This window comes from Eleginops maclovinus, chromosome 4 (genome assembly GCF_036324505.1).
Source record: "Eleginops maclovinus isolate JMC-PN-2008 ecotype Puerto Natales chromosome 4, JC_Emac_rtc_rv5, whole genome shotgun sequence".
Lineage (NCBI taxonomy): Eukaryota > Metazoa > Chordata > Actinopteri > Perciformes > Eleginopidae > Eleginops > Eleginops maclovinus.
The window spans coordinates 337952-360627 of NC_086352.1; the positions used below are offsets into that span (position 1 = coordinate 337952).

At 47.7% G+C, this 22676-nt stretch overlaps 1 protein-coding gene across 1 annotated transcript in view; it reads right to left on the bottom strand.

Moving 5' to 3' along the window:
- plxnb3 (plexin B3) overlaps positions 1-22676 on the bottom strand; it is a 66772-nt gene that overhangs the window by 5997 nt on the left and 38099 nt on the right. The window contains 35 exon segments of the mRNA XM_063881256.1: positions 122-269; positions 570-730; positions 836-1002; positions 3623-3704; positions 3850-3953; positions 4043-4121; positions 4230-4310; positions 5440-5586; positions 5678-5744; positions 6478-6656; positions 7140-7357; positions 7439-7539; positions 7644-7786; positions 8510-8662; positions 8729-8836; positions 8929-9060; positions 9475-9640; positions 9727-9903; positions 10018-10154; positions 10235-10340; positions 10989-11140; positions 11220-11389; positions 11484-11574; positions 11703-11816; positions 11906-12010; positions 12383-12482; positions 12588-12696; positions 14317-14476; positions 14751-14883; positions 14957-15057; positions 15145-15273; positions 16133-16312; positions 17098-17265; positions 17267-17359; positions 17361-17805. Coding sequence (XP_063737326.1) covers positions 122-269; positions 570-730; positions 836-1002; positions 3623-3704; positions 3850-3953; positions 4043-4121; positions 4230-4310; positions 5440-5586; positions 5678-5744; positions 6478-6656; positions 7140-7357; positions 7439-7539; positions 7644-7786; positions 8510-8662; positions 8729-8836; positions 8929-9060; positions 9475-9640; positions 9727-9903; positions 10018-10154; positions 10235-10340; positions 10989-11140; positions 11220-11389; positions 11484-11574; positions 11703-11816; positions 11906-12010; positions 12383-12482; positions 12588-12696; positions 14317-14476; positions 14751-14883; positions 14957-15057; positions 15145-15273; positions 16133-16312; positions 17098-17265; positions 17267-17359; positions 17361-17805 — 4906 coding nt within the window.

Here is a 22676-nt window from a genome sequence, read left to right on the forward strand (position 1 = left end):
AGACAGACAGACAGACAGACAGGCAGGCAGGCAGGCAGGCAGGCAGAGAGACAGACAGACAGGCAGGCAGGCAGGCAGGCAGAGAGACAGACAGACAGACAGACAGACAGACAGGTCGTACCCGCCCCACTTTGTGCTCTGAGGTGGTGCAGGAGTCGATGAAGGTCTGAGCGATGACAGACAGGACGGCGTCAATGCTGTCAGTCACCTGGACGTCCAGAACAAACTGAGGGTTCTTCAGGATGTTCACCCAGAACCTGAGAGGGAGACTGAGAAACAGACAGACAGACAGACAGACAGACAGACAGACAGACAGACAGACAGACAGACAGACAGACAGACAGGAGGTCAGGTTTGCGTCAATTGTTGTAACCGTTGTAGCTCTCTTCTGTACGAAGGATTTGGCTGAAGCTAATGCAGCAGCATGAATCTTTTTGGCCGACCGACAGGAAGTAGACCTGCAGGACTCTGTCTTTGAGTTTGTCTCTTGAGTGATAAGTGCTGATTAAACATGTCTTTAAAGTGTTTCATTGAGGGCAGGTGAGACAGGTGTCCAGGTGTGTCCTTACCTGTTGGTCTTCCAGATGTGGACGGTCTCAGGGTCGTCGATGCCATGTTTCTCCGCCATGTCGTCCAGGAAGTCGAAGAAGAACCTGACAGCGATGGGAGGAGGACGCTTCGTGCTGAGGATCGCCACGAAGACATCGTCCACGAACTTCTGCAGGGTACCCTACAGAGAGACAGACAGGTGGGGGGGGGTCAGGGTTACCTGGACAGGTAGATCAGGTGTGTGAGTGTGTTACCTTCATGGACAGGTATACCTCAGGTGTGTTACCTTCATTGACAGCAGGCGGGTCAGGTAAATCTCAGGTATGGCTTTGGCTCTCTCTCTCTCCCTCATGCTGCTCTTCCGGTGTTTTGGGATCTCTGGATCCTCGCTGCTCTTCACCAGGTGCCACAGCCGCAGACCCTCCTCCTCCTCGCCCTCCAGCATTGGGGTTTCTATGGCAAAAACAGACTGTCACCACGACGACAGACGACAACTGGGTTCCAGGTAACAGATCAATAACATCTAGAACCAGAACCCTGATGAAGGTAACAGATCAACAACATCTAGAACCACAACCCTGATGAAGATAACAGATCAATAACATCTAGAACCAGAACCCTGATGAAGGTAACAGATCAATAACATCTAGAACCAGAACCCTGATGAAGGTAACAGATCAATAACATCTAGCACCAGAACCCTGATGAAGGTAACAGATCAATAACATCTAGAACCAGAACCCTGATGAAGGTAACAGATCAACAACATCTAGAACCAGAACCCTGATGAAGGTAACAGATCAATTACATCTAGAACCAGAACCCTGATGAAGGTAACAGATCAATAACATCTAGAACCAGAACCCTGATGGAGGTAACAGATCAATAACATCCAGAACCAGAACCCTGATGAAGGTAATAGATCAATAACATCTAGAACTAGAACCCTGATGAAGGTAACAGATCAATAACATCTAGAAACAGAACCCTGATGAATGTAACAGATCAACAACATCTAGAACCAGAACCCTGATGAAGGTAACAGATCAATAACATCTAGAACCAGAACCCTGATGAAGGTAACAGATCAACAACATCTAGAACCAGAACCCTGATTAAGGTAACAGATCAATAACATCTAAAACCAGAACCCTGATGAAGGTACCAGATCAATAACATCTAGAACCAGAACCCTGATGAAGGTAAGAGATCAATAACATCTAGAACCAGAACCCTAATTAAGGTAACAGATCAACAACATCTAGAACCAGAACCCTGATGAAGGTAACAGATCAACAACATCTAGAACCAGAACCCTGATTAAGGTAACAGATCAATAACATCTAGAACCAGAACCCTGATGAAGGTAACAGATCAATAACATCTAGAACCAGAACCCTGATGAAGGTAACAGATCAATAACATCTAGAATCAGAACCCTGATGAAGGTAACAGATCAATAACATCTAGAACCAGAACCCTGATGAAGGTTACAGATCAATAACATCTAGAACCAGAACCCTGATGAAGGTAACAGATCAATAACATCTAGAACCAGAACCCTGATGAAGGTAACAGATCAATAACATCTAGAACCAGAACCCTGATGAAGGTAACAGATCAATAACATCTAGAACCAGAACCCTGATTAAGGTAACAGATCAATAACATCTAGAACCAGAACCCTGATGAAGGTAATAGATCAATAACATCTAGAAACAGAACCCTGATGAATGTAACAGATCAACAACATCTAGAACCAGAACCCTGATGAAGGTAACAGATCAATAACATCTAGAAACAGAACCCTGATGAATGTAACAGATCAACAACATCTAGAACCAGAACCCTGATGAAGGTAACAGATCAATAACATCTAGAACCAGAACCCTGATGAAGGTAACAGATCAACAACATCTAGAACCAGAACCCTGATTAAGGTAACAGATCAATAACATCTAAAACCAGAACCCTGATGAAGGTAACAGATCAATAACATCTAGAACCAGAACCCTGATGAAGGTAACAGATCAATAACATCTAGAACCAGAACCCTGATGAAGGTACCAGATCAATAACATCTAGAACCAGAACCCTGATGAAGGTAACAGATCAATAACATCTAGAACCAGAACCCTGATGAAGGTAACAGATCAATAACATCTAGAACCAGAACCCTGATTAAGGTAATAGATCAATAACATCTAGAACCAGAACCCTGATGAAGGTAACAGATCAACAACATCTAGAACCAGAACCCTGATGAAGGTAACAGATCAACAACATCTAGAACCAGAACCCTGATGAAGGTAACAGATCAATAACATCTAGAACCAGAACCCTGATGAAGGTAATAGATCAACAACATCTAGAACCAGAACCCTGATGAAGGTAATAGATCAACAACATCTAGAACCAGAACCCTGATGGAGGTAACAGATCAACAACATCTAGAACCAGAACCCTGATGAAGGTAACAGATCAATAACATCTAGAACCAGAACCCTGATGAAGGTAACAGATCAATAACATCTAGAACCAGAACCCTGATGAAGGTAACAGATCAATAACATCTAGAACCTTCAGCCTTCAGTGTGAGGTGGTTCTGTGTGTGATGTGGTTCTGTGTGTGATGTGGTTCTGTGGGTAGTGAATGTGGTTCTGTGTGTGATGTGGTTCTGTGTGTGATGTGGTCCTGTGTGTGATGTGGTTCTGTGTGTGATGTGGTTCTGTGGGTAGTGGATGTGGTTCTGTGTGTGATGTGGTCCTGTGTGTGATGTGGTCCTGTGTGTGATGTGGTTCTGTGGGTAGTGGAGGTGGTTCTGTGTGTGATGTGGTTCTGTGGGTAGTGGATGTGGTTCTGTGTGTGATGTGGTTCTGTGTGTGATGTGGTTCTGTGGGTAGTGGATGTGGTTCTGTGTGTGATGTGGTTCTGTGTGTGATGTGGTCCTGTGTGTGATGTGGTTCTGTGTGTGATGTGGTTCTGTGTGTGATGTGGTTCTGTGTGTGATGTGGTCCTGTGTGTGATGTGGTTCTGTGTGTGATGTGGTTCTGTGTGTTCCAGGTGTTCTCACTCTCTCCGGTCTGGAACACCTGGTGGACTCCAGCTGGGCTCACAGAGCGAGGGATCAGAGCCACGGTGGCTCCGTCAGGAACCTGAAGAACAAAAGATTCATATTTCAGTGACTGAGGAACAGAACCCTTTCCTGAGGAACAGAACTCTTACCTGAGGAACAGAACCACCTGAACAGAGCCGTGCTGTGATTGGTGGTTTAGAGCTGCTCTGTCATTGGTCGCCTACCTTGTAGTGCTGCAGAGTGTTCACTCGTTTCCAGCGGCCCTGAACCACCGCGGTGACATCATCATCTGACAGAGTCAGGTGACCCGCCTGCCCCGAACGCCACTCTGTCAATGAATAGAGGGGTGAGACAGGTGAGAGGGGTGGGACGAGAGAGTTCAGGTTAGACAGGTGAGACAGATGTGTGTGAGTGTACCCAGGTCCAGACTGTCTGCTGACGGTCTCTGAGAGAATGGAGCTCCTCTGTAGACCTGATCCAGGATCTTATCCTTCACCTGCAGAGAGACAGGTGAAAGACAGACAGGTGAGAGACAGACAGATGAGAGATAGACAGATGAAAGTGACAGACAGACTGACAGACAGACAGACAGACAGACAGGTACCTGTGTGATGGTGTCTGTGTCTAACACTCTAACGGGACTCGGCTGAACCTCCAGGCCGTTCTTCACCAGCACCGTCAGAGTCTGAGAGAGAGATAGGTAGTGATGAGGTCATGATACTTGAGTTTGATCCAGGTGATCCAGGTGATCCAGGTGATCCAGGTGATCCAGGTGATCCAGGTGATCCAGGTGATCCAGGTGGTCCAGACCAGAAACCCTGTTTCACGTTGCTCCTTAGTCCCTCATGTAAACGCTTTGGTACTGACAGGTTTAGGTCTGTCGGGGTGAATCACTATAGGCTCACTATTGAGCAGCAGCAGCTGTAAACAGGGGGCTCTGACAGGTCGGGGTGAATCACTATAGGCTCACTATTGAGCAGAAGCAGCTGTAAACAGGGGGCTCTGACAGGTCGGGGTGAATCACTATAGGCTCACTATTGAGCAGCAGCAGCTGTAAACAGGGGGCTCTGACAGGTCGGGGTGAATCACTATAGGCTCACTATTGAGCAGCAGCAGCTGTAAACAGGGGGGTTCTGACAGGTCGGGGTGAATCACTATCGGCTCACTATTGAGCAGCAGCAGCTCTAAACAGGGGGCTCTGACAGGTCGGGGTGAATCACTATAGGCTCACTATTGAGCAGCAGCAGCTGTAAACAGGGGGCTCTGACAGGTCGGGGTGAATCACTATAGGCTCACTATTGAGCAGCAGCAGCTGTAAACAGGGGGCTCTGACAGGAAAGGGGGGAATCACTATCGGCTCACTATTGAGCAGCAGGGATGGTTCCCTCTCACAGCAGCTGTAAACAGGGGGCTCTGACAGGGTTTAAACAACGGTTTCTGCTTTGGAGATCCACCGGAGGGTTCACAATTTTAAAAAGTGAACCGTTGACTTTTGGACTATATATTAGAAGTTAAAACTGGAGAGGAAGAATTGTCACATTGCATTGAGGGAAAGTAAAACCGTACTGAAAGTGTGGACCCCTTCTCTAAATAAAATCAGCCCACCCACTTGGATAAATACAGCAGCTCCCCGTCTTGCTCACTGATTTCTACGGGGTCCCTGCCTTCAAACAGCAGCTCATTGAACCGGGTTCTCCACAGGTCAGTAGGGTCAGACGTAGAGGTGTGTGTGTGTGTGCGTGTGTGTGTGTGTGTGTGTGTGTGTGTGTGTGTGTGTGTGTGTGTGTGTGTGTGTGTGTGTGTGTGTGTGTTACCAGGGCGCAGTACTCGATGTCCTCCCTCAGCAGGTGGCTGTCGTTCAGAGTGCGTTTAGCTTTCCCCGTCACTGAGTCCACCGGACCTTTATCCACCTGGTACTTTATGGCTCTGTACAACATGTAGAGAGGCTCCCCCCCCACCTCCTGCACACAGACAGGTGAGAGACAGACGGCTCAGTATACACACAGACAGACAGTTCATTATACAGACAGAAAGAATGACAGACAGGTTTACCTTGAGGAAGGAGTAGAGGCAGATAGACATCCAGTTGGTCAACATCTTCTCCACAACCGTCTCCGTCCTGAAACAGACAGGCAGACAGACACACAGACCAGACACACAGACAGAAAGAGAGACAGACAGACAGAGAGTTTATATTATATATGTTTTAACGAGGTGTGTTTTATTTATGAATCGGAGCTAGACTTCCGCCTGGACTCGAGTCGCACTCAAGCGCCAATTTTCGTGACTCGACTGCGACTTGCGCAGTGATGGACTGAACTCTGACTCGTGAATTCTCGCACAGCATGAGTTAGGATGTGTTTGTGTACGTACCGGCGCAGCATTAGTTAGGGTGTGTTTGTGTACGTACCGGCGCAGCATGAGTTAGGGTGTGTTGGTGTACGTACCGGCGCAGCATGAGTTAGGGTGTGTTTGTGTACGTACCGGCGCAGCATGAGTTAGGGTGTGTTTGTGTACATACCGGCGCAGCATGTGTTAGGGTGTGTTTGTGTACGTACCGACGCAGCATGAGTTAGGGTGTGTTTGTGTACGTACCGGCGCAGCATGAGTTAGGGTGTGTTTGTGTACGTACCGGCGCAGCATGAGTTAGGGTGTGTTTGTGTACGTACCGGCGCAGCATGAGTTAGGGTGTGTTTGTGTACGTACCGGCGCAGCATGAGTTAGGGTGTGTTTGTGTACGTACCGGCGCACCATGAGTTAGGGTGTGTTTGTGTACGTACCGGCGCAGCATGTGTTAGGGTGTGTTTGTGTACGTACCGACGCAGCATGAGTTAGTGTGTTTGTGTACGTACCGGCGCAGCATGAGTTTGGGGTTCTTGGCCACGTACTGCTGCACCAGGTCCTGCAGCAGGCTCTTCATCACCTCGGTGAAATACTCCAGCTTGTCGTGCAGAGCCATGGTGAGCAGGCTGGCCACGTAGCCCCGGTCCCTCTGGGAGAAGCCCTGCTGTGCCTCCAGGGTGTGGATGAACTTCAGCCGGAGATAAGGACACATAAAATAATAAATATCCATCCTCATATTAATAATAAAACATCTAGAGCCCCTCCAGTGGAGACAGCGTGTGGTAATATATATATATTAATACTTCTCTCTGGTCTGTGGCTCCACTCTGAGCTATAAACCCTGGACTGAATATATTCTGCACAAGATGAACCTTTGGACTACTGCGCTTCAACGCCCCCCCCCCGCCCCGTCCTTACTTATTAAAGCATGTCATTTACCAAAACGCACCAGACTGACCTCCGACCCCAAGAGAGGACAACAACCTCTGATGGGCCGACTCACTGTGGGATGGCTGTTGCTCATAAAGGAGGAAGCATTGGGCCCCATCTCAACCCTTTCAGGGGTGGGGTCCACCTTTATGGCAACAGCGTGTAATATCCGTCCTCACTGCGGCTCATGTCATCACCATCTACACCAACACATATAGTAAGACATAGAGAGCCCTCCCACCCTGGTGAGGAACAGCCGGTTGTTGAGCAGCAGGCTCAGGTTCTGCAGGCCCGTCTCCACGGTAAAGCGGCGGTGCTCAGGCACGTCCAGCTGCCGACTGAACGGCGCCCCCTGCTGGCCGGGGAAGAAAACTCGCTCTGCATACGTCCTGTAGTCCAGCAGGGGGGGGCCCGGCCCCCCCACATCACTGCTGAGGTCCATCATCTCCGTCATCAGGTCTGAACACACAATTACACTGTGAGAGAGTGTGTGTGTGTGTGTGTGTGTGTGTGTGTGTGTGTGTGTGTGTGTGTGTGTACCGGTGAACTCTTTTCGACACTGGTCTCCCACGTTGATCTCCAGAGTTTCTAACTGCAGCAGAACCTTCTTATAATCTCTGAGCGCCTGTTTACTCTTCCTCCTGCACACACACACACACACACACACACACACACACACACACACACACAACACGTTCAGGATCACTAACACTCTGAGGGTTTCTCTCTCTGGTGATGACCTCACCTGTACATCAGGATGACGACAAGCACTGATAGGATGATGACGGCTGCTCCCGCCCCCAGACCGATCTGAGCAGCCAATGGGACGACAGACAGGCCGTCGTACTGCACCGAGCCCAGGTCCACCTGCAGGTTCCCCATCAGCACCTGGGGGGGCATGTTATTATGTTATCATATTATGGTATGTATTTTTAAAGGTGCCACAGAAAGCATCTCTCTGGTATTTAAATGTTCTCTGATGTCTACAAAGAAGGTATATAACTTTGGTTGATCCAGAAAATGTCCAGATGTGGTTTTACAGACCAGTTTACAACCCTATGATTTGGTCCCAGAATGAAACAAGTTGAATTGCCTTATTTGGGGGCTCATTTAAATAATTATGAGGAGCTCTGCTCTGATTGGCTGGTTTACAAGGAGCAATCCCTGGCTGCCTCAGAGATCACAGAAGTAAGTGAAGTTCCAGAAACTGTGAAAGGAACCATGGAGGCTGTTTGCCTCAACCTTACAGTCTGAGCCTTTATCGGAGGAGGTACCCGAGGAATCTGAAACAGCCAGTTGGTCGGAGATTGGAGAGCAATGTTACGGAGTGGTGAGTGTTAGCGTTAGTGTTTCCAGCAGCTGCTGTGTGCAGATGTTGGGGCTGGACTAACGTGTGTGACGTCACACACAGGGATTGTTGTAATTCCCTGTTTTACCGCTCTGATACGCATATTCATGATTTGCACGTGAAGGAGGAAACACAGTGTTTGAGGTTCAGGGTATGTCAGCTCAATGTACCGAGCTCTCCTTATTCCACTCTGCCAAGGTACATACAGGTTCACATTCTATGGCACCTTTAAACTGTATTATGTTTTCTATATGAATCAGTACCTTGAGGCTGGGCAGGCCCCTGTCCCCCCCTGGCTGGGTCTCTGGCGGCTCACAGTACAGGTGTGTGTTATCCAGTGTCTTCACCTCACACTCCTGATCCCCCAGCTGAGCCCTCACTTCCTGTCTGGAGATGGCCCGGGTCAGGTCCTGGCCCTTGGGGGGAGGGACATGTTAATTATGAGTTCATTAATACATCAATTAATGACTAAAGTTAATGACTCACCTCCACGCAATCACCCCCCCCGGTTTGAAGCGGTACGGGACATCAGGAGCTTCTCTGTTCAGAGGGAAAAACTCTGGGTCGGGGTAATACCTGAAGCTCTGCCCCTGAGAGACAGACAGGTGAGAGACAGACAAGTTAGTGACAGACAGGTGAGAAAGACAGGTGAAAGACAGACAGGTGTCAGACAGACAGGTACCTTGATGGTCTCAAAGTGGACCCTGACGTTGTCCAGCTGGAACCAGACTCCCTTCACTTTGACCTCCGGGGTCACTCTGGGGGTGAGACAGGTCATCTGAGAGGACGACAGCACAGAGCATGGCTCTGACACCTGAGAGACAGACAGGTGAAAGAGAGACAGGTGAGAGACAGAAAGTTGGAGAAACAGACTGGTGTGAGAGACAGACAGGTGACAGGACACATCAGGCTCATCCACATAGTCTTTTCTCCCAGTGCTCTCTTATTGTTTCCATGACAAGGATATGTCAACAACTTATCACCTTTTGGACTAGCATGCAGGTCTTATGTTGTTCACTATCGGCACCACCCATGAGACCCCCCCCCCTCTGTAACCCTTGCCGATCAGGCGGCTCAGAGCTCAGAGCGGTTGCACTAACCTGGAGAGCCTCGGAAAAAAGATGCCGCTACTACCTGGAGGGGGCATGCGCTCAGTTCTCATTGGAAATTAAAAAGGCAAGGCAACAATATTCCGTCTGCCCCCCCCACTCCTCTGGCCCCCCCTCACCGTGGTCCTGCTGCTGTTGAACACCAGCTGTTGCTTAGCGCTGAGCAGAGCCAATCGTTTCCTCCGCTTCACCCTCTGTCCCTCCACAGGCTCCACCCACACCGCTATGATTGGCTGCTGCACCACGCCCAGGTTCCTGCCCGTCACTATGACGGCGCGCCCGCCCCTGAAGAGAGGAAGTGGAAGTTAGCACTGGGGGGGGGAGGGGGGGGGGGGGTTGTGATCTGATTGGTTACTGGGGTTCGTTCTCACGCATAGAAACTCTCCGCCGGCGAGGCGTCGGTGATCACCGGGTCGTCAAGGTAACGGAAGCTAACATTAGCAACGGTCCGCTCAGCCTGACCGAAAAGCAGCCGCAGAGAGACGGCACCGGTCCGGTTACTGCGACCCGTCTCACACACCAGTTGAGAGTGAGACACCTGCTCCATGCTTGGGGGAGGACAAGTTGTACAGAAGTAGCATTAGCAGTTACACTAGCATTAGCGTTTGCAGTAGCTTAGCATTTTCAGTAGCTTAGCATTTTCAGTATCAGTGTGTCCTCACATGTAGCAGGGCTGGGGGCCCAGGTAAGCGCTCAGGTCGGCCCTCTGCCCAGTCAGCAGCCTCCGGCCCCTGATGGTGAGTCTGGTTCCTCCAGAAACTGGCCCCCTGTCAGGGACCAGGTCCAGCAGCTGGGGGTCCTGAGAACAGAGCCCGGGGTTAGAGGTCATCTGAAACACTCTGTAGGTTAATACTCATACATGTGGGGGGATCCTCTCACCTGATAGGTGAACGTCTGGGACGATCTGCCAGCTGGAGACTTTCCCACAGTAACCAGGACCGGCCCCTCCGTGGGCCCCCCGCTGGCCTGCAGCTCACACACGATCCTGAACACAGAAAATACTTTAAATACGAATACTCTGTTGGTACCCTACAGGTGTACTACTGAGGAGTATTAATACAGAGTACAGGTGTACTACTGAGGAGTATTAATACAGAGTACAGGTGTACTACTGAGGAGTATTAATACAGAGTACAAGTGTACTGCTGAGGAGTATTAGTACAGAGTACAAGTGTACTGCTGAGGAGTATTAGTACAGAGTACAGGTGTACTGCTGAGGAGTATTAATACAGAGTACAAGTGTACTGCTGAGGAGTATTAATACAGAGTACAAGTGTACTGCTGAGGAGTATTAATACAGAGTACAAGTGTACTGCTGAGGAGTATTAGTACAGAGTACAGGTGTACTGCTGAGGAGTATTAGTACAGAGTACAGGTGTACTGCTGAGGAGTATTCGTACAGAGTACAGGTGTACTGCTGAGGAGTATTAGTACAGAGTACAGGTGTACTGCTGAGGAGTATTAGTACAGAGTACAGGTGTACTGCTAAGGAGTATTAGTACAGAGTACAGGTGTCCTGCTGAAGAGTATTAGTACAGAGTACAGGTGTACTGCTGAAGAGTATTAGTACAGAGTACAGGTGTACTGCTGAAGAGTATTAGTACAGAGTACACTTCAAACCAGGAGGAAGTACCTGGTGGAGATCTGGTAGCCCTCAGGTAGCGGGTGGCACTGAACACCTGCCACGGTGACTCTGCCCACAACATCCTGGTATTTCATCCCCAGATTAGAACCTGTGATCGTCACCAGGACCCCTCCCTCCAAAGGACCGGAGACAGGTACCACCTGCAGACGGACAGGCAGACAGGTAGTGATACAGGTAGGAAACATGTGATCCAGTGAAGGCGACCACAGTCAGACTCACCTGTGTGATCTGAGGAGGCGGGCAGCTGTTCGCAGGAACGCTGCTACAGGATTGGTTGTAAACACAGCTTGGGGTGGGGCTTCCTGAGCACCACACACAGCCGTATTCAGGAGGCACCGCCCGGCACTGAGAACAATCTGATTGGCCAGCTGAGCAGTCATACAGCTGGACTGAAGAACAGGATATGCAGGTCAGAAAACACTCAGACACACACACACACACACACACACACACACACACACACACACACACTCTCTTTCTTACGCCGGAGGCCAGGTGATGCGTCGATGCGTCTCTCTCCTCTCCTCAGGTAGACAGCAGCAGAATACTGAAGTTGACTGACAGCATACTGAAACTACAGAGACAGACAGGTGAGGGACAGACATGAGAGAGAGACAACTTCATTAGAATCATTCTTCTTGTTGTGTGCATACATTGTGTGTGTGTTGTGTGTGTGTGTGTGTGTGTGTGTGTGTGTGTTACCTTGTGTGCACTGCAGGTGAAGGTGTGTGTGTTGTCGTGTGTTTTCTCTACAGCTGCTGTCAGGTTCAACTGGATTCCTTCGATCTCCACAACACACACATACTGAGCTTCATCCTGAACAGACATCCCATAATAATATATACATCAATACATATACACACTCCATTACATACATGTACACATGATATACTGCTGCCTCTCACTGGAAACAGGTCCAGGTTCCTTCCTCTCAGAACCAGCTGGCTGTTCAGGCCCAACGGCACCAAGGCAGAACTCTGCAGACTGAAGACCAGGGGACAGGAGGAGGCCTGCAGACAGACAGGAGGAGGTGAGACAGGCAGGCCAACACAGAGACATCCTTCTGCCATTTTTCCCCTGTAACTGGAGTTTATAAGGACGTTCCTTGTCCGGTGTGAGAGTCTGAGGACAGGGGGGCGTATTCATATTCTGAACAAACTAAAGTCCACCAAGACACATGTACAATCTGTGATATTGGGCTCTATAAAGACACTTTGATTGAGAGAGAGAGATAGAGACACAGACAGACAGACAGACAGACAGACAGACAGACAGACAGACAGACAGACAGACAGACAGACAGACAGACAGACAGACAGACAGACAGACAGACAGACACACACACACATACACACACACAGACACACACACTGGTGTCTCACTCTCTGGATGGTGTGCATGGAGCAGCTCTGGTTGTTGGTGCAAGTCTGACCCAGAGGACACCAGCTGCAGCTCCACACACTGCTTACACAGGACACACACCTGGAACACAGACACACCTTCATCATCATCTTCATCTTCATATAATACTGCATGATTTAATATAATACAATGCATTTTCATTTCATATAATATAACATAACTTACTGGGAGTTCTGGTTGAGCCGGCTCACCGCCTCACAGTCGTAGAACGTCATGTTTCCTGTGGTGACGGTCACATGACCAAACATCACAGACACGGGCAGGATCATGTGATCTGAAAAAGGACAGGAACAGGAAGTGAAAAATCCTGAGTGCTACATAAGGCTCAAGTAACATACTAACAACACACATACTCACAACATACTAACAACACACTTACATACTCACAACATACTAACAACACACTTACATACTCACAACATACTAACAACACACTTACATACTCACAACATACTAACAACACACTTACATACAAATAACAAACTTACATACTCACAACATACTAACAACACACTTACATACTCACAACATACTAACAACACACTTACATACTCACAACATACTAACAACACACTTACATACTCACAACATACTAACAACACACTTACATACAAATAACAAACTTACATACTCACAACATACTAACAACACACTATCATACTCACAACATACTAACAACACACTTACATACTCACAAACATACTAACAACTACTCAGCAACACACTTACATACTCACAACATACTAACAACAAACTAACATACTAACAACACACGTACATACTCACAACATACTAACAACATACTAACAACACACTTACATACTCACAACATACGAATAACAAACTTACATACTCACAACATACTAACAACACACTTACATACTCACAACATACTAACAACACATTTACATACTCACAACATACTAACAACAGACTTACATACACACAACAAACTAACAACACACTCTTACATACTCACAACACACTTACATACTCACAACAATACTAACAACACACTTACTACTCAACAACTTACTAACAACACACTTACATAATTCCACAACATACTAACAACACACTTACAAACTCACAACATACTAACAAAACACACTTAATACTCCCACATCATACTTACAACACACTTACGACTCAAAACATACTATCAACACACTTACAACTCACAACATACCTAACACACACATACAATACTCACAACATACTAACAACACACTTACATACTCAACCATAACTAACAAATACTCATCAACACCACTTACATACTCACAAACACTACTTACATACTAACTAACATACTAACAACACACGTACATACTCACAACAACTAACAACACTAATTACAGACTCACAACATTCTACAACACACTTATCATACTCACAGAACATACTATCACACACTTACATACAGCCTCAACATACTTACATACCACACTTACATACTTACATACTCACTCATACTAACCAACACACTTACATACTCACAACATACTAACAACACACTTACATACCACAACATACTAACAACACACTTACATACTAACAACACACTTACATACTCACAACATACTAACAACACACTTACATACTAACAACACACTTACATACTCACAACATACTAACAACACACTTACATACTCACAACATACTAACAACACACTTACATACTAACAACACACTTACATACTCACAACATACTAACAACACACTTACATACTAACAACACACTTACATACTCACAACATACTAACAACACACTTACATACTCACAACATACTAACAACAAACTAACATACTCACAACATACTAACAACACACGTACATACGAATAACAAAGTTACATACTCACAACATACTAACAACATAATAACAATCTTACCGCTTCCTGTCAGCATGGGTGGGAGGAGCTCTGGCGCAGGTGATTGACAGGTGATGCTGGTTCCCGTGACAATGGCGGGCTGAGGTGGGAGGAGCCCGAAGACGCAGGAGAGAGACTCCGCCCCTGTGAGGGCCGGCAGTTTCAGCACTGACAGCGTTACCTGGGAAACAGGTGGACAGTCAGGCACACCCAACAACAGGTGACACATTCTCACCTGTCTGGTGAGAATGTGTCACCTGTTGGCCTCATATGTCAGCCATCACCTGTCATTCTCACCTGTCTGGTGAGAATGACAGGTGATGGCTGACATATGAGGCCAACAGGTGAGAATGACAGGTGAGAGGCAGACAGGTGAGGATGAAAGGTGAGGCAGACACTTAAGACAGACAATTGAGGCAGACAGGTCAGGCAGAGCCTTGAGGCAGACAGCTTACCTGCGTCTGCTGGTCTCTGCTCTGTTTCGCCGGCTGCAGGTTCTGCACTGCTACACACTGATTGGTCGGTTCAAAGCTCCACAGCCAATGGTTGGGCTGCGTTTGGCGCAGACACTGATGCTGCCGGGAACACCTGGAGAGACATACAGGTAAAATATAACAGCTGACATGCCTGCAGACAGACGGTAACAGAGACAGGTACCTACCTCCCTTCCAGGACACACCAGCCACAGTAGGGGTCTCTGACCGACAGACAGGTCTCACAGTCTGACTGTCTCTCACAGGTTGACACAGGAACCTTCGACAGCTGAGAGACGGGCAGGAAAGTGGGTTAGAGAAAGACAGACACACAGACAGACAGGCAGACAGAGAGACGGACAGACAGCTGTCTCACCCTCCTGCTGGTCAGTACGTAGACATGCTGCTGGCTCTCGTCCAATAGGAGGTCAGCGCTGACCGGGCTGCCGCTGTCTACCAACACACTGTCATACAGGAGACCGGACCTGTTAGAGCGCAGCAACACCTGCAAAAAACACGCACACACACAGACACACACACACACACACACACACACACACACACACACACACACACACACACAGTTATTCAGATGACATCATGATAATCATTATCACATTCTGCCACCAGGGGGAGCGGTTTCACCTGAGAGAGAGAGAGAGGGGGTGTGTGTGTTGTGATTAAATATTAACAGAAAGAATCAAAGCTCTGCTGTTGAAGCTCCGAGGCAGGATCAGTCCTCATTAACTAACACACACACACACACACACACACACACACACACACACACACACACACACACACACACTTTCAAGGGTATTCTGCTGGATCCTAACCCAGAGTGCACCTTGGGGAACAATAACCAACCAAAACACCCCAGGCTAAACGCCTCTTAGGAAACACACACACACACACACACACACACACACACACACACACACACACACACACACGCATTTATATCATTGTACTTTTTTGGGGTGTAGTTCGTGGCAGCACCAGAGGGTGGCCATGGGCCAGAAACATACCTAACTATAACAACAACAATAATAATAACAATAATAATAACAACAATAACAACAATAATAATAACAACAATAACAACAATAATAATAACAACAATAACAACAACAATAATAATAACAACAATAATAACAACAATAACAACAATTATAACAACAATAATAACAATAACAACAACAACAATAACAACAATAACAACAACAACAATAATAACAACAATAATAACAACAATAACAACAATAATAACAAACAATAACAACAATAATACAATAACAACAATAATAATAACAACAATAACAACAACAATAACAACAACAATAACAACAATAATAATAACATACCTTGTGCAGACGCCCCCCCTTGTCCCCTAGGAAGGCGATGGTGCGCCCTGCCTCGTTGGCCGTGGCGATGGCGGTCAGCTGGGTGTTGGAAGTGAAAGTGGGTGTGGTCTGCAGAGGCACAGAGCTGGCGATGGGGCTGGGGGTGTGTTCCCCCCCGCAGGGATACTCTGACAGGGAGTCCTGCAGGAACACATTTAATAAACATTATAGTGTATATTTCATATACACCTGGATTTAAGAGAGGACTTGAATAGGTAGAGCCCCCCATCGGATAATTACTGCATGGGTGATTATGTTTCAGCTGGCAGCAAGTTATAACTCTAACTGATGCAGAGAGGAGCTTCTCCTCTGTAAACAGTCATGTGGGGGAAAAAAAAATCCCTGTTTAGGATAACTAAAGTATTTCAAATGGTAGAAAAACCACAGCTATGTTTAGTAGTGACAGAGAGCATTTCCACACGCACAATGCGGAGGGAACTCAAGGGATTGGGACCACACACCTGTGTAGCCGAAGTGATGCCCCCATCATGCCTAGTGCCTACTGTACCAGCCTGGGGGGGCAGGGCTATGATCAGTGGTCTGAATCTCCGTCATCAACACAAGATCAAAAATAATGACAGACAGAAATAAATGTTGAGACGTTGCAGAAGCTCGGGGAAACGATGCCACAGAGAATGCGTGCCATAAGCTGAAGGCGGTCCAACGGATATCAGAGGGGGGCCTTTTTCTGGCCGGGCGGTGTGTGTTATATTTTATACCTTTGTGCCTTTATGTATATCTACAGCAGCTGCTCTATTTGATGGAGGGAGTGTGTGTGTGTGTGTGTGTGTGTGTGTGTGTGTGTGTGTGTGTGTGTGTGTGTGTGTGTGTGTGTGTGTGTGTGTGTGTGTGTGTGTGTGTGTGTGTGTGTGTGTGTGTGTGTGCGCGCGTGCGGCGTGCGTGCGTGCGTGCGTGCGTGTGTGTACCTTGGGTAGTTTCAGACACTTTGATGAAACAGCATACTCGATGTAGGCCTCCTCCCCCCGGCTTCCCTGCCCCCCCTCAGTATAACACAGTTCCTGTGCTCTGAGCATCATGGCGTCCAGCGCCGCCATCCCATAAACACAGAGCGCGGAGCGGCCGGTTGCTACGGGGGGTGGAGGCCTGTCCTGCTGCCATGACGACAAAGAGGGCGGGGCCCGAGAGGTCTCCCAACATGGCGGCCTGCGCCAGATTGTACCCCCCCCTCCCCGCAGAGCAGCGGCACCTCCACGTAAGAGTAAAAGCTCCGATCAGCGCTGCAGAGTCGTGAGGCGTAGGTCCGGTACTCCTTCCTGTGGCGCCGTGAGAACAGGAAGTACACGTGGTTGCCGTGGGCGACAGCCTTCACAAAGTGGTTGTTGTACTCGGAGTAACTTCCTACCACCAGCTTCCCCAGATCCTCCTCCTGAGAGAAGGCCCGACGGGGGGGCACCACCGGGGACAGGCGCCGTGTCGTGATTGGTGGGATGTCCCCGGGCCCTTTGCTGGTGTAGCCCCGACCAACCAGCATCAGCCGGAGGGCCCCGCCCTCTTCCTGTCTGGTGGTGATCACCACGCCGACGGTGGAGACGCGGGGGTCGTTGGCGGCGACGTACTGCGTGTCTACCGGGTTCAACGTCTGGTAGACGAGCAGCGAGATGTTGGACAGACTCCTGCAGCACCACAAAAGAAGAAACAAGGTCAGGAATGAGTATTCACCTGATGCTGCTCCGGCTACTGGTGGCCTCCACACTGCCGGCTCTGAGGGGGCTCCTCTGTCAGAGAGCTGTTGTTCTTACTCTGCAGCTTTATCAACCTTTACTACAAACACTGTTAACGTCATTTCAGTCAGACAACTCACATGTTTCATTAATATGTTTATTAGAAACAGTATATAGTTTGAGTTTAGCGTCTAGCCTCGGGCCTCTTCACTCCACATATTAACATAGAACATTGAGTGATGATTAGATAACTAGCAGCGTGGAAACAGCAGCAGTAGCAGCAGCTGCATTAGCGAGGCAGAGGTAGGTGGATCCAACAGCCTAAATAGAGCGCAAGATTAGGAGACTACGTTTGGTTGGTTGCAAGTGTGACGAGGGGCGTTATGTGCGAATGTATCATCGGTGCTTGAGTTGACTGTCCTGAACTAGCTCGCAGGCGTCGTCCCCATTTAATGAGCTGTTATTGAGCTGTGGACCTCTGTCTTCTGTCAGAGAGACTCTAATGCCGCTTTTCCACCAACCACAAGCCGGAGCCGGAGCTGAGCCGAGCTGGAGCTGGAGCTGGAGCTGGAGCTGGAGCCGATAAAGATCTGGTTTTTCGTGTTTCCACCACAGCGGCGCCGGCTTTAAGCGCCGAAAAACCAATACGTCACGCTTACTTTGGAGGGGGGAGATTAACCTGAGTTTACAGCTCTTGGAGTACAGCGAGTACAAGTTGTAACAGCAGTATCTCTGAGCACAGGGACTACAGCGAGACCACACACTGATACACACACACTTTATAAAGTCCGGCAGCACTAACCGGGTCAGTGTGGTGCTGTTTACTCACCGTACTTTAATCACCGTTCTGTTAGTGAGCATTGGGAAGAGCAGGCAGACGTTCTCCTGTGTAGGCTATTATTGCAGCTATGGGATGGAATCAGTACATGGGCTACACAGGCTGCCATCACAAGCAAAACCATAAGGAAAACTACGCCGGTCAAATGAGTAGGAAACGGCTTCTGCCACAACAGGATATCAGAGCAGTGAAGGAAGTCAGAGGAGCTGTGCTGACATCACCTGTCTGAAGCCAGAGACACTTTCAGAACAGCACTGTCAAGAAACAGCGTCAGTTCAGACTGAACACAGTCACTGATGGGGGGGGGGGGGGGGGGTATGCATCAGCTGCTGGTGTGACAGTCAGACAGTGAATACTTTCCAGCGAACCAGTGCTCGAATTACGTGGGAGCCAGAGGGAGCCGAGCTCCCATAGAGTGATGACTGGCTCCCATGAAAGCAACAAAGTCAAATTTTTGAGGGGGTCTCTCATATCTGAAGGTGTCTGCCATATATTGCATTGTAATTTAATCGTAAACAACACTCATTATCCATCCCTTTGCGGTCTCCAACCATTAAAGACGTTACATTAAAATAGGCTAATACCGGACGTGCTTATACGCTCAAGAGCGCAGCATACTGCACTTCACCACCACACCACTAGGCTACGTGAGCAAACTGGATAAGATCGATTTGACAGCACTCGCAAGTCCGAAGAAGTCACATAAAAATGTGCTTTTGAGGTAAAGACCAACAACACATCTTAAATTTAAATGTAATTGCCAGTTATGCCGCCGAAAAAAGGCCACCTGCACCGAATTCATATTCGGCCCTGACCAGTTTCGGTTTTACCACTAAAAAAACAAAAATAGTTGCAGATTTAGAATCAGAAAATGGCCTAGCAACAGCTAGTTCTAGCCAGGCGCCTAACTCTACTGAGCCAGAGGACGTTGTGGCTACAACCAGTCATCATGATGTTTTAGCTGGGACACTTACCAATGACGATGAGGACGTTGAGGAGGAATTGGACGGAGCAGAGGCTGCTCATAAAAGAGCAGTGGAGATAGCAGAATTAAAACAAAAAGATGTTCTGCCCACCAAAGTTGTAGAGCTGAGTTTGGCTGCCATCGACGTTACATCAAGCTCATTTAGGGCGGCGTACACTATAGCCAAAGAGAGATTGCCATACACCAAAATGACGCCGATCATGACAGTTAATGAGCTTAATGGTGCAACAGTGGGCCCTGCACACCGCTCCGATCACTCCTGTGCTGCTATTGTGAAACATATAGCAGATGAAATGAAAAGAAGACTTGTTTCCCATGTCTTGAAACTCGACTCACGTATCAGCATAACGTTGGATGAAAGCACTGTGCATGGACGCTCCTATATGATTATCTACATGAGGTGCGATGTAACAGGTAATGGAGACGTAGAGAACGTGTTTTTGGACATTGTTGAGTTGGAAAAAGGAGATGCAGGATCTCTTTACAATGCGTTAAAAGACAGTCTTCAAAATGTGGGGATAGAGGCAGAATTTCTTAAGAGGAACTTCATCAGCATAGCCACAGACGGAGCCGCTGTCCTTACCGGTAGGCATACAGGACTCATTGAAAGACTTAAACAAGACTTCCCTCGACTGCAGGATGTACATTGCCTGGCACACCGATTAGAACTAGCTGTTAATGATTCTTTGAAGGCTGTGGCTGGGTGCAACCATTTTGACATTTTTATTTCAAAGCTTCATAGTCTGTATCACCAATCCACCAAAAACGCACGGGAGCTTGAAAATGCTGCTAGGGAACTAAACATGCAGATTTTTAAAATAGGCAAAGTCTTCACAATCAGGTGGGTGGCAAGCAGTTTCCGGACAGTTAAAGCTGTGGTGAAAGATTTTCCTGTTTTGGCACAGCACTTTACAATGGCCAGCGAAGATGCCTCGCGCAACGGTGTGGAGAGGGCGAAGTATGGTGGCCTACTCAAGCATCTGACATCTACTGGCTTCCTCTCCGATTTGGCAGTGATGAAAGATGTGCTTCGTGAACTGCAGGGGCTCTCATTGAGACTACAGAGAAGGGACACGTCTCTGGTGGATGGCAGCAGACAAATCCATCAAACCATCGAGATACTGTCTGCTATGAAAGAAGATGCCGGTAAAACGGAATCCAAGATTCGCGCAGGCATAGCAAGTGGTCGGTTCAAAGGCGTTGTGCTTAGGGAAACGCAGCCTAAGATTAATAAACCCCAGTTTTATCAGTCCATCCTTGATAATCTCAGATCACGTCTTCCTGACAGTGAACTTATTGCCATGCTCAAGCCTCTAGATCAGCACTTTTGGCCTGCAGAGAGGTCAGACCTAATGCTATTTGGAGAGCGCGAAGTGGGGAGATTCGCAAAACTCCTCTGTGAATCTTCTACCGAGGCTATCGAGGAATTCCGAGATTGGAAGCTTCAAGGTTCTCAGGGGAATACTCTTAAGAAACTTATCGTCGCATGCCGCACTATACTCCCGACCTCAGCGGAGTGTGAGAGGGGTTTCTCGGCTTGCAATGACACAGACGATAAAACTAGGAACGGACTGCGTGCAGCGAGCCTCACTGCCCTGCTATTCATTGACTTGAATGGACCTCCTATTGAGAAATTCAACCCCGTGCCGTTTGTCCACTCATGGATTAAGAGTGGCCACCGGACATCAGCATCATGGATTCCTGGGCGCAGGCCCCAGCCAGCTGAGAGCAGGGCAGTTTGGTCTCTTTTGTCTCCGTAAAGCCCAACAAACATGATCAGAGCATCGAACTGAATTGTTACATGATGGGTGAGTTTTGTCTATATATGCGTTCATTGGGTTACATTATTTGACAAGTCCTGAGAATGTCATGTTTGCTGTTGAACTTGTGCTTTCTTCTATGTTGTTTGACAAAGCCATAGGCTACATAATGCATAACAGTTCACAGTCTAGCCTGTCCCTAAACTGAAATTCAAAAGAATATGTTTAATCTATTTCTGTAAAGCCCAACACGGTCAAACATGATCAGAGCATCGAACTGAATTGTTAGGCCTACATGATGCGAGTGTTTTGTCTATATATGCGTTCATTGGGTTACATGATTTGACAAGTGCTGAGAATGTCTGTTGAAGTTGCGCTTTCTTCTATGTTGTTTGACAAAGCCAATATAGGCTACATAATGCATAAGTTCACAGTCTAGCTAAACTGAAATTCAAAAGAATATGTTTAATCTATGTATTTGTATGTATTGCGATATTGGAATGAAATATGGACAATCAATAATATGTTTAAATTAAATGGAACCGATTTCTGTAAAACAAACCCCAAAAAATCTGTCTGTTGTGTTGTGCGTGTGTTACGTGTGTAAGTTGTGTCTACCGTGCGCAAAAGCGCCATTCGCACCTATTCGCGGCTATTTAATTGACATGTTAGGTTATGGGGGGGGGGGCGGGGAGTCCAACTTGTTTTTATAAAATAGAGAGACCCCCTTGAAGACAAAAACATAATTCGAGCACTGCAGCGAACACTACCGTGAGTTAACGGGAGACTAAACGCCGGTGGGCGAGCAGCACTGCAGTGGGCGGTAAATGCCACTGAACCACGGCTTTCTGGAGAGGAGTATAAGGTTCGAGAAGTAGTTCTGTAACTTAATCTGGCTTCGTGTGATTAAAAGCTACAGGAGCATTGACCTGACGCAGTGGTGTTGTTGTTTTGAGCGGTGTTTGGGAGAAAATCAGCAACGTAAAACGCCGGTCATCAGAGGGCACGTAAATGGTTACGTCATGACGCAAATGATGACGCAATATCCCAGCTCCACTTGAGCTCCACTCAGCCTCTGAGTGGTGGAAACACAACGGGTGCTACAGGCTAGAACCAGAAAAGCACCAGAAAAGCAAAAGATCGGATCTTGAACCGGATCCGATTTGGTGGAAAAGGTGCACAAAGGGTCCTCATGAGCTGCAGGCTACAGGCCGGATCAGAGGTTCTGGTTCTTGCTCCT